Consider the following 12,197-nt stretch of genomic DNA (forward strand, 5'->3'; position numbering starts at 1 on the left):
GAAAAGTAATTGCAAAGATCTCATTCTCGGGTCTGGAAATCAAACATCTCAAATGTACTTGTTCATGTTGATGTGGTTTAACAGATATTCCATGGCACACCATCTCTCATTTGTTGGTGGTTTCAGGGTGAGGAGAGGCGCATTAGGTATGGCTGGCTGGATCCTGTTCCTGTCTCCAGTGCTTCCACAGTTCATATTCTACTGAGAACGCACCCTGCGCACTGACAACATTCTGTTGTAACTCAGTAGTAGCTCAGGACAGGCGGCTCCATTTTAAGAGCATTGCCTGTGGGTACAGGGATGTGGATTTGCAGTATCTAATTCACTGCAGCCATTGTAGCTTTGGGCAGAATTTCTGCAAAACTGCAAATGAAACAATCCTGACATACAGAAATGAGCATTTGTTATCTTACAACTTTAATTTCTCAGTCAGCTGTCAAACTAATAAAATCAGCATAATGATGATTAATAATGGACATAATATTTTCTTTGTTTGCCTATTCAGTGATTTTTTTGTGACTACCTCAGATTCACAGTAGACACATTAAAGGAAGCAGAGAATGATAAGAGAATTTTTTTTGGTCTTAGCTACACAGGAAGACCCTAGTGGCTACTCTTGAGATAACTGCAAAGGCATGTATTTCAATGCCATCTATTTTTAGATGCTGCTCATTTTCAATTCCCGCACACATTTCCCTCACTTCTTTAAGAATCATTCTTGCTCTGCTTCCCATGCAAATCTCTTGCTGTTTTCTAAGTCTCTATTTCAATTATGTTAAGCATATTAAAATAATATTTAATTAATTTAATGATTAATTGAAGCTCTGAAACAGTCAGTAGCACCAAATCTAGAGTTGTCTTTAGCTGTTTTTCCTCCTGGCCTACACCAACTGTGCCTTTAAAAAAATGAGAGGCAGGTGGTATTGATGCTTAAAGAGGCTACTTGGAATGTTAACAGAATGCTAAACAATGTTAAAGGAATAAAGTAGGGATTTATTAAAAGACCTTTAAAGGATACACTTTGGGCAGTACAAGAACTCGGCTGCGGCTCTACCCCAGATGGACTCTGAGTCACAAGTTTTCACACTTTTATAAGTTTTGGTCCATTTACATATTGGGGTTAATTGTTTAATTACAGCTTCAGGTTATGAAGTCCCATCCTCCCAGTTTGCTCGCCTCAATTTGCTGTTGTTTACACTTTTTGGGCCCAAAGCTGCAACACTGTCCTTGCTTCATGGGCTAGAAAAGGATTATTTTGTCTGACTAAACTGTGGAGAACTTGCTGAGTGCTGAGCTTGCACTGAGGAAGAGATATGCATGCATATGACTGTGTTCGTAGGTATTTACTGCCATGCAGATCTAACGTTGTGGACATAAAAGGACTGGTTTGATTATGTCCTAATAATGGAAGTTTCTGTCTTAGGCCTTTCCCCTCCCTGAAACAATGAGTTGGTGTTTTATAGAGTGTTTTTGTTTTAAATTCAAGAGTCTCAGAGAAAAGGAACAGACACTTTTAACAGGCCAGGCTACTAAGTTCTATGGCAGGCTGTGCCAGTCTGAGTGAGACAACTTCAGTAACACTGAGATGGCACTGGGAGTGTCACAACATGACCCTAATTTAATCATGTTGTGGTAGTCCTCACTGTTGGACTCTTTCCATCCCTAGCACTGGGAGGTCAGTGTTACCCCTCTGTTATCCCCAGTGTTACCCCAGTGTTATCCCCTCCTCCCTTCCCTTTGTTGGAGATTGTGCTCCTTCCAAAATCCCATGTCACACGCTCAGTCTGCTGTCACTGACACTGCCGGATTAGGGCTCCTGTGAGAGCTGGGATCCCAGTTCCACCTGCTTTTAGAGGAGCTGGCAGTCACCCTGCACTCTGCTTCTGGAGCTCTGCATAATCAATTCTCATGGTCTGGAGAGTCAGCGCCACTGAAAAACGAAGTTAATGCAGTTTGGCCTTGGGGAATCAAAAGGCTACAGAATGTGACACAGTCACAGCAGGCTCATGTTCCGTTATCAGCTTATTAAAAATTCCAGCTCCCAGTCTAGGATCAGTCATAATTCCTCTGGACCAACTTAGCAGATGGGAGCCTATTAAGTCTTCTGTAATGAAAGCCTACTGAGAAATACTATTAGTTTAATATTAAAAATTGTTTTGAATGAATTGAAGTTAGATTCTTTTCCACTTATCTTTATTGGAGAAGAGACTGGGATAATTAGCATAAAGCCCTGCAATCATGAATTTTCTGATGCAGTTCTGTTGAAAAATACTGTTATCTCAGTTACAGATGTACTGAGTAAGTAGATGAATGTAGCAGATCTAAACATATGTCTGTGTTAAGAGGGTTGGGTGTTGTTTTTTCTTTTTTGCAGCATTTCTGGATGATAAATGTATAGGGCTAACATATGGAATAGCTTCAGTCAGCCGTGCATCCACGGCACAGCTCAGCAGAGAGAAGCAGAGGTGTGGGCTGTACGTGCTATGATCTCCCCTGGCAGTAAATTGTGTGCCAGTGCTTATAACTTCCATCTGAACATGACTTATAAAGAGTAAAACCAGTTTAATAGCAGTGAGATTGCAGAGGATAGCTGCAGAAAATGGGAGGTATTGAACAATTCCAGGGAAGCAAAACTAGAGCATCAATTTTGTCAAAACTGACAAAGGGTACAGATATCTGAAGTGTGGGAGAAAGAGGAGTAAATGGAAAAACAAACCTGGGGAGGAGAAGGCACAGGAAAGAGGCCTTGCAAAACAAAGTGAATATATCAAATTCAGGCCAGTAAAATTCTTAGGTTCACCTGTAAGTTGGAACAGCAGGGTTCAAAAATCATTTTGTATAAGCATGCAAAAGAATACTTGCTGCCAAAAGAACCTCACTCACTGTGAGGTGATCTGAGAACCTCAGATCACTGTGCATGTTAAATGTAAATAACTTGTTTTGCTCCCACTAAAATGCTATTCAGATTGTGAATCAAATATAGATGCAATGCAGTTCTTTAACCACCAGCAGCAGTATGATACTGGGTATTTCACCATGTTTATAATTGTGTACCATTGCCCATTTTTAAAGCGAATTTAATTGGTCTCTTTTACTGGGAAGACAGTAAAGAGATCTTTCTACACAGATGAAGAGATGTAGAAGTGTTAAGGTTGACAAAACCCTTGCTACAGCTGTCTGGGATTAGGTGCAGCAAACTCAGGAGAAAGCTAATGAGTATAATGAGCACTGATTAGAATTAATTCCAGCTGTAACCCAGTAGTTCTGTTTCTGAGAGCAGAAGAAATTGGTTCCCCTATGTATACTCCCTTTTACTCTCACATGGAAATGCAGCATGCATTTCCTGGAGATTGATTTTCCTTTCAACATTCAGCTGAGCCAGGGAAAATTAAGAAAAATAAAGTAAAACCATTATTGAAAGAAAAGCATTTTTACTGAGAACCCTGTGTAACTGATCCCTTATTCACTGATCCAGACAACACTGATGGAAATTTAGTGATGCACTGTACAGCTGAAGTCGGGGTTTGATTGTCTCAGCAAGATAAAATTACTGAATCCCAAGGAAGGTAAACAGGGATCCAGCACTGATCCATGTTCCCAGGAACATTCATCCCAAGTGCAGCCAGACATGGAAAAATGTGCTTGGAGTGATGCAGAAGTTTGACCTAACTCCCTGCTACCAAGGAAGGAGGTGAGATACAAGGAGTAGGAGGGAGTCTTACACCAAGCAGAGAAAATGATCTGTAGGCTCAGCTGGAGCCTTTATGGATAAAGTGCCTCTGGACCCAGCAAATCATTACTCCTCTCTTCAACACTGAGCAATACATGATCGAAGTCCAGTATTTTCTCCAATTTCTAATTTTTTAAGATACCTATGATGTTAGAAGGTTACAGTAACTGATGTGAATATCAGCTGAAGTACTAAGCCATGCAATCAGGGACTCCAGAGGCTTTGTGCAGTAGTCTGAGTAGTAGAACACATGGTAAAATTTTTCTGTTGCATTTGTAAAAGAAAAAAAAAAAGTCAAAATTCTGGGTTTTTATATTTAAAATCTGGAGGAATAATGTCTCTTTTGGTGAGAAGAAAGAAGAGTTCAGACCTGTGGCCCTAAGGAACATTGCTGCTTCACATGAAACAGCTTAAAATACTCAGATTACGCTAGACTTAACCTGTGACTAAAGCATTTTGCTAGGAAGATTGAGAGATATTTTGATACAGGGGAAGAAAACTAGGCTGCCCTGGCTGTTCTAATATTTGAGTTAAAATACAGCTGTGTGTTTCCTTGACAGCAATGTATGTGCAGCTCCATAAAGAGCAGTTCTCAGACTGGTGTTTGAAAACTCAGCTCAGTAATTCTGATGTGTTGGTACAGTTGGAGAAGTTACATTTTGTACTTGAAGATGCTGTAATCAGTGCACATTCAGTCTGCAATTCATGGGCTGAAAATAATAAATTCTGCCTTTTTATTTCAGTACTTTGTTACCTTAAGAGTAGTGCCTGAGAAGATTGCAAAGTAGGCCAACTAGAATTGTAATTATTGTGCAGAAATTGCTTTGTAACTTCAGTTTCCATAGCATTAAGATCAGCATTGCCTCTCTCCAAAAATCCAGCTTATTTTGCCTCAGTTCCAGCATACAGAGGTAAAGCACTGTCCTCAATCATCACTCAGGCTGAATTAACTGAAAACCCATTTCCCATGTCCCAGTATATCAGTGCTAGTCATGCTTGAGAGGAATTATTTTCTCTATTTCTTACCAGCACTAGACACGCTTGAGAGGAATTATTTTCTCTAGTTCTTACCACCTATGCTCCAAAAAATTTCCAGTCTGCCACGATTTTTTAAAGTTCTTCCCAGACAGTGCAGATGCTGCACATGAGCAGGTCCCTGTGGGGCAGGACTGCAGTGCCCACCTGAGACCCCTCATGCTGGCGGTTCCCCACAGCTGATGGAGCTCCACTCACCAGCCACCCCTCCCTCCCCAGGCTCCTGTGCTGCCTTTTGGCTCTCAGATCACGGCCAGGTGGATTCCTGCAATGTGTTCTAGACTATCTACAGTGCACTGGATTTTCCTGCAGGAAAGCAACATCTTTGAGCATTCACCACTGGAATTTATAAAGGCTATCACTGCAGAGATGTCACTTATGGCAGTTTTAGGGCTGGATACCAAATAAAGAGCCTTAGATGTGGGTGGAAAAACTCCATTATACTGGCTAAAAAAAGGGTTCTCATCTCCATATGCCTTAGGAAAATCTGAGTCATGGGTTTCAAACTGTGCTTGTTACAGGCTCTGTTTCTGTATCTTCAGCCACACTGTTGTGACTTATGTGCAGGGTCAACTGCACTGTAAATATTTAAGTATTGTTTGATGTGGATAATATTTCCACTAGAAGATTGAGGCCATTGCAGATGAGAACTCTTCTTTCAATAAGAGACACTTAATTTGTTCTGTTGTTGAAAAAAAAAAATTGGTTGAGCCAGATGAGATATCTGTAGTTTTCTTGCAGTGCCATTCAAAATTGTTATATCTCTCCATCTGAACTCATTTTGGACATGGTTGTGTAGTGCACTCATGCCTGAAATGGTCATACAAGCAATTTTTCTTGCTCGTGGGCAGTTTTTTGCAGCCTGTACAGAGCATTGCAGTGTTGTGGCTTAGATTACTATTACTACATAGATTACTATTTTAATCCAGTAAATTTTGTTTATGCTGCAGTCACAGTATAGAAACATCCTTAGTTTGCAGTAAGAGCTGACTAAATCAGACTTTGACTAAATTAGACTCGGACTAACCCTAGTGGATGGATGGCTTGGTGTTCTGAATTTCTTATAATTGACTCCAAAGTAAAAAAGTATCATCATTATTATTAAGGGGATAGTGGACATACAGATTGCATTGAGAAAATCTTGCAAGTCTGCCAGTTCTTCCAATAGTAAGGAGGGGCAAGTAATTACTGAGAGGTTTTTCCTTCACTGATCTCCTTTAAACTTCTCTTCAGATACACAATTTAACTTAAAGCTTTATTCTGTCAGGACTAATTCTGCAAGGTTACAATAACAAAAAGGGCTCCATATGCTGGGTTCCATTCATACCTCCTCCTGTGACTAACATCATCACTGTTTTGTATCTCAGAATCTAGAACTCATGTTTCAGGGATAGATTTGCCACATGATATCTTTACCATAATCTACAGATACATCAGATCCCTGGATTTCTCACAAACTCAGGATTGTGAGTTTCTTGTGGTATCAGAATTTCTACAGGGATATTGATAAGGTTACAGTGACAGGATTTATTTTCTAAGTTCATAATTCCTAAGAAATTACTCCCTATATAGCTCCTCTAATCCTCTAGCTCCATGCTAGTTTTATTGCCCAAGCCTTTGGACACTAATAAAATCAAAATGTTCTTGCAGTTGTGTGGTCCAGGTGAGGAGCCTGAGCTCACTTCATGCCAATGAAGTAACTGCAGAGGTCAAGTTTATCAAAAGTATACAACAATGAAATACAGAGAAAAACAAATACTAAAAGCAGATTATTTCCCCCTTCCAAATCATGCTGCAGACCACACTTGTCAAGACTGTCTAGAATTGGCTGTTTTCTTTAGCTATTTTTTATATGGTTCATATAACCCCTACTTATTTAGAATCCAGTATTTAGACATACAAATGCAATTTAAAGTAGCACAAGTGCTAAGCAGGAAGAATTAGTGAGGTTTTACTGTATATGTGTGTTTTACCTGGAATATAGAATAGACACTGAAAAAAGAGAGGGATCTGGATAGATTGGAGCATTAGGTCCAGGATTAATTAAAGTCTAAATGCCAGGGTCTGCTCTGGGGTGCTGGCTGACAGCAGTTCAGGACTCAGCAAAGTGCTCTGGCAGCCCAGAAAGCAAAGCATGTCCTGGGCTCTACCAAGCACTGATCAGCTGGTCAGAAAAGAAGATTGTCCTGCTGCACAGGACTGTCCTGAGCACTGATGCAGCATCACCTGAGTGCTGTGTGCACTTCAGGACCCCATCTTTTAAGAAAGATGGGAAGATCCTTATGTGTGTGCACAGAAAGGCAGCAGAGCTGGTGAAAGGGCTGGAAGGAAATGTCCTTTGAGGCATGGCAAAGGACTTTGGGCTTCTCTGGTTTGTGGAAAGGAGGCTGAGGTGACCTCATTGCCCTCTACAGCATTCTCCAGAGGAGAAGTGGGCAGGGAGGTGCTGAACTTCTCCCCAGAGGAGGTATCCAGTGATAAGATGCTTGGGAATGGTTCAAAGCTGTATCATGGCAGTCTGGATTCAGACTGGACTCTAGGAAGCATTTCTTTACCAAGAGCATGGTCAGATGCTGGAACAGGCTTCCAGTGGCAGTCAGTGCCCAAGCCTGTCAGTGTTTAAAGAGGCATTTGGATGAGGGCCTTAAAGCATGCTTTAACTTGGTCAGCACTGGGTGATTGTGGTAGGTCCTTTCCAACTGAAATAATCTGTTCTAAAAGCAATATTTGATTTAACAATGGGAGATACTTCATGGCATCCAGCTAGAAAGGGCTAATAAACCAGCAAGTGCTTTTTTAAAAATAACACTTTTAATACCAATACATTATCTTTTAGTGCACTATGTGACTGCCAAGTTAGTAGAATTATTTCCCTTTAGTTTTGGTAAGAGCAGGTCAGATTCTAAGTGTTTGCGTTCAGTACACGTTAAAGAAATGCCTAAGCTGAAAATTGAAAAGAGGTCCCGTTTACTGCATAGTGATCAAAGCATGACCCCTTACTGGCAAGAAAGAGAAATTGAAAACTAATTTCAAGGTTCAGGATTAATTCTCTGTCAAATTGACAGAAGAGAGCCTACACTAGAATACATTTAGCACAAATGTAGAACCTTCTCTTTATCTGTTCCTTTCAGAGTGCAACTTATTACTTTGATTTCATGGTTCCACAGCATAAGCATTTTAAAAGTTAGCTGTCTGAATTTGGTCAAATATCTACAAACACAGGCTTTTTACCAAATGAATCTATCAGTTTGCTTCCTATTAAGATCACTGTTCTCTGCTGATGACCTTTTCCTGAGTGTGTGTTTTTCCATCTTCCCTGCAGTAATTGCTGGAAATGATTGTCATGTAAGGAGCTGGCTATGGCAAACAGGAAACATCAAAGCACTACAGCCAGCATGCTGGATCACAGAGCCAGAGCTTGCCCGACTTCATCTCACAACAGGGAGCCTGAAAATGAAGAAAGTGACCTTCCCATAGAAGATTATGCAGCAAAGGAGGCAGAACTAGCAACTGTCAGAGCAGGTAGTCCTACCCCTGTGGAACATGAGTGCAATGACCACAGTGGAGATGGTGACTCCAGCTCTGACTATGTAAACAACACTTCAGACGAGGAGGACTACGATGAAGGCTTGCCAGAGGAAGAGGAGGGGATCACATACTACATCAGATACTGTCCAGAGGATGACAGTTACATGGAAGGAATGGACTGCAATGGGGAGGAGTATGCTCCCCATGAGGAGCACCATGTTGAAACAGATGAGTGTCAGGAAGCTGTAGAAGAATGGGCTGAAGGCAAAATTCAGCACCAAGATGAGAACGAGGTGATGGACAGGCAAGAGTGGCAGGAAGGTCAAGATAATGGCATTCAGATTTTGGAGGATGAAGCATCATCTTTGGAGATCCAAGACCAAGAAGAAAACATACAGTACTGTCAAAGTGAAGGTGATTATCCGGACTATTACCCAGCAGAGGCTAATGGAAATTCACAGGGAATATCACCATACCATTCTAGAAAAGAGGATGCAGAGCTGGAAGAGCAGGAAGAGGACATTGACCAGATTGTAGCAGAAATCAAAATGAGTATGAGCATGAGCAGTATTAACAGTACAACAGAAATGAGTCCAGAGCACAGTGGGACTGAAAATATGGCACATGACTACAAAGAGACTTGTTCAAAGGGAGAAGCTGTTCACAGTGCTAACAGGCACGAGGGGAGGCCAAAATCACTGAATATCCCATCTGCCTCTAAGCACAGTGCAGATGTGCATCGAGGTTTTAAAGCAAAGTCAAGATCCCCAGAGGACAGACAGAAGTGGCCACAGGAGCAGGTATGAGGTGCTTTTTTTAACCAGACTGTCAGAGGCATTATGCAAGAGTTACATTAGTTATTCCAAACAAAATTAGCAATATTTTTCTATCTATTAATATGTAAATGTATTAGCAGTATGTTAAATTTTACTGTAACTGCATTCACATAATCACATTGTGTGTTTAGAAAGAGGTGCTAAATGTAATCAGCATATGTAGAGATCTAGCAAAGAGGTTTTGCACAGAGAAGAGACAATTCAAATAAAGGTATTCCAGATACATGGGGCAAAACCAGTTTCTTTACACTATTTTCATTCTGCAGTGACAGTCTGGAGAAATTTAACACTGGGGTCAGCATTGAAATAGTTGCCTTTTTTTTTTCCATTAATGGCTCCTGTACCATTGCCTTAGTCGCTGATAATTTCCTGGTTTTGATAGAATGTATATCAAATCTAGATACTGTATATGTTAAAAAACCTTCAAGAAGTGCCTGCATATTGCTGTGGTGGTTTTTTAACTAGCTGGACGTATCTTGACCTTGACAAGGAGGAAGAAATAAGAGCTTTACTCTTACCACAAATGCTGTTAAGCAGTTTTATCACAAGAATGATATAGAAGTTAATTTAAACTGTGCATGATCTTTTCTTGTTCTAATGCTGAGTGCCAGAAAAAGAGTCTAAGAATGAAGCTCAAGCTTTTGTAAAGGAAAAGAGGGGTGACTTTTCCCCCTGACGTTTCAAATTGAACATGGTTGCTTCTTAGAGAGATATACCTCATTCCCTAATGCCATCTTAAAGCCTTGACTTTGCATCTCTAAAATTATATGCAGTTAAATATTAGTTATTTTCTGCAATGGAAAGATCTACCTAAAAGAAGCAAAACATAACATGTGCTTGGATAACGAACTACTAAGGATAAAGGATATTTTTTACTAAGGATAAGGATATTTTGCCTTATCTTTACTTAAAATGCTTTATTAAACTTCACATGCATAAGTTTGCTGTTTCAGCTTTATCAACTCCGTAAATAGGATTTTCTATAATTAAGTGCCCCACAGTTAAACAATTTAGTCTAGGTGATTCCATTAAAATACATTAATTCCTCTGAAAAACAGTAAAAGGAAATCAAATGCTTAAGTATAGGCTGATGAAACAGGTCGACCTTCATTATAATTGTGAACAAAACAAGTCTTATGGGAAATCTGAAAATATCCCCCTATCTGCAGCAAGTTTTTAATATTCATTACTACATTCTATTTCCAGAAGTATAATTATAACCAAATTGTGCAACTTACTATATTCAGTGCCCTACTGCCAGCATAGAAGTCCCTTAGTGATTAAGCCTGCTGATGCTGAATGGTTTGAACAGCTACTAGGTGTTGGCTGGGAGCACAGAGGTTGAGCAGCATGTTCTAGACTCAGTGATGGCCTTTCTCCCAGCAGCTACTACTGGGAGTGCTGCTCCTTGCAAGTTCTCAAAGTATTTGCAGAACAAAACACGAGTTCCTGAATATGAAAGAATTCCTCAGTGCTTGACTAAGCAACTGTTGGGTCTTTCCACCCCACTGAACACTGCCCATTCAAGACAATATTTGAAATAGACCTTCATTTCAATAACTTTTTGTTGTTTTGAAATTTATTCATCAGAAGCTGAGCTGAACTGCATTTGTCATTCTTAATAGACTGCTAACAGCTGAGGGCCGTGTAACACCTGGGTATTGATTAAACTGTCCCATCTGAAAAAAAAAACAGAAGTACCTAAATATTTTTGAACTGCTTGTCTGAGCTTTGATTGTTATCTCCTGTCACTCTTGGACCAATGCCTTAATCTTATTTAATAACAAGGGAAGCGCTGCTGTGATAGGTAACCCCAGGCTGGATGAAGCCACTGAGCTTGTACCACCACTTTTAATAGCAACCACAAACTCCTGTCTGAAAGGAGAGAGAGCACTGGACAGTACACAGTGTTTCACTCCTTCCAACATGGAGACAGGAAATTAGAGATACAGCAGTACAGGTATCGGCTCCAGATCAGGCTAAACAAACTGGGTGTCAAGGCAAGCATTTCATTTATAAGGAAGGCAGCAAGGCACAGCTGCTGTGGGCACTTCACTGAAGAGAAGAGCACAAGCCTCCAAGGTAAAAAGTGTGAAGTGGTATTTCTTACAGAGATACAGAGGCTCACAAATGGACACATGAGGTAATTGTCCTTCTACCAACCCCAAGCCTTCAGGGATGTAAAAGAAAGAATAAAAAACAAGTTCAATAACCTTTGGTGAGCATTACTTGAATGTGTGTGTCATGAGAAAACTGGTCTTACCTTGCTGTGTTCTCACCTACTGTAGATAATCCTTCTCAGCTTTACCCACAAATCAGGCTCATGGTGAGGGCATTAGAGTAGGAGTTGAGTACCTATTTCTGCTTGTGAGAGACAACTGTTCACTTTAAACATTTAAAAGGTTTATTAAAACCTTAACAAAAATACAACAAAAAGACTAAATAAGGAAAAAAATGCAGTGCTAGGAGCTGCCTTCATGGCTGCCTACCATGTGGCTGGTTCATCTCCAAGATGGCTGCTCAGTCTTTTATACCCTGGGGGTTGCATCAGCTAACTCTGGCCCCTCCCAAAGTCTGTCAGGCAGCTCTTCTGTGCTGTTTATCTGTGGGCACTGCTTTCTTGTCACTGCAGTGGAGATCAGGTGTTGCCATGCCCTACCCCCCAGCACCAAGCTTTTCCATTCCCACCTGCCCCATCCAAGGGACACCCGTGCACCCCTTCTTTCTGCCTGGTCTGGACAACACAGCCTGTCTGATGGCAACAATACACAGCAGGGAAAAAGCAAACTATGGGGAGAACAGAGGACATCTAAACTACAATAACATAACTATACATCAATAAAGCTTCTCTTTAATATTCACACAATATTCATCTCTTAATTGCGAGAGCCAATCATCTCATTATCCATCTATAACATGCCCAAGTTAGTTTTTTTCTTAGTAGCTCCTTAAAAGTCCTTAGCACAAGGTGTGGCTGGATGTTTAGCATTAACACTGGACCTCAAAGAATTTAGATAAAGTGCAGAGGATTTTGTTTTTCTTCTGGGGCATTCAATTATTTTAATATT

The 12,197-nt window shown here is 40.5% G+C and overlaps 1 protein-coding gene across 5 annotated transcripts in view; it reads left to right on the top strand.

The window, feature by feature from the left end:
* The window catches only part of APBA2 (amyloid beta precursor protein binding family A member 2), an 83,604-nt gene that overhangs the window by 41,922 nt on the left and 29,485 nt on the right, over nucleotides 1-12,197 (top strand). For all 5 annotated transcript variants that reach the window (XM_054516241.1, XM_054516242.1, XM_036389566.2 and 2 more), the window contains exon 2: nucleotides 8,088-9,093. In XM_054516241.1, the coding sequence (XP_054372216.1) occupies nucleotides 8,125-9,093 (969 nt within the window). In that variant the 5' untranslated portion in view covers nucleotides 8,088-8,124. The remainder of the gene's footprint in view (nucleotides 1-8,087; nucleotides 9,094-12,197) is intronic.

This window comes from Molothrus ater, chromosome 13, assembly GCF_012460135.2.
Source record: "Molothrus ater isolate BHLD 08-10-18 breed brown headed cowbird chromosome 13, BPBGC_Mater_1.1, whole genome shotgun sequence".
In the NCBI taxonomy this organism is placed as follows: Eukaryota; Metazoa; Chordata; class Aves; order Passeriformes; family Icteridae; genus Molothrus; species Molothrus ater.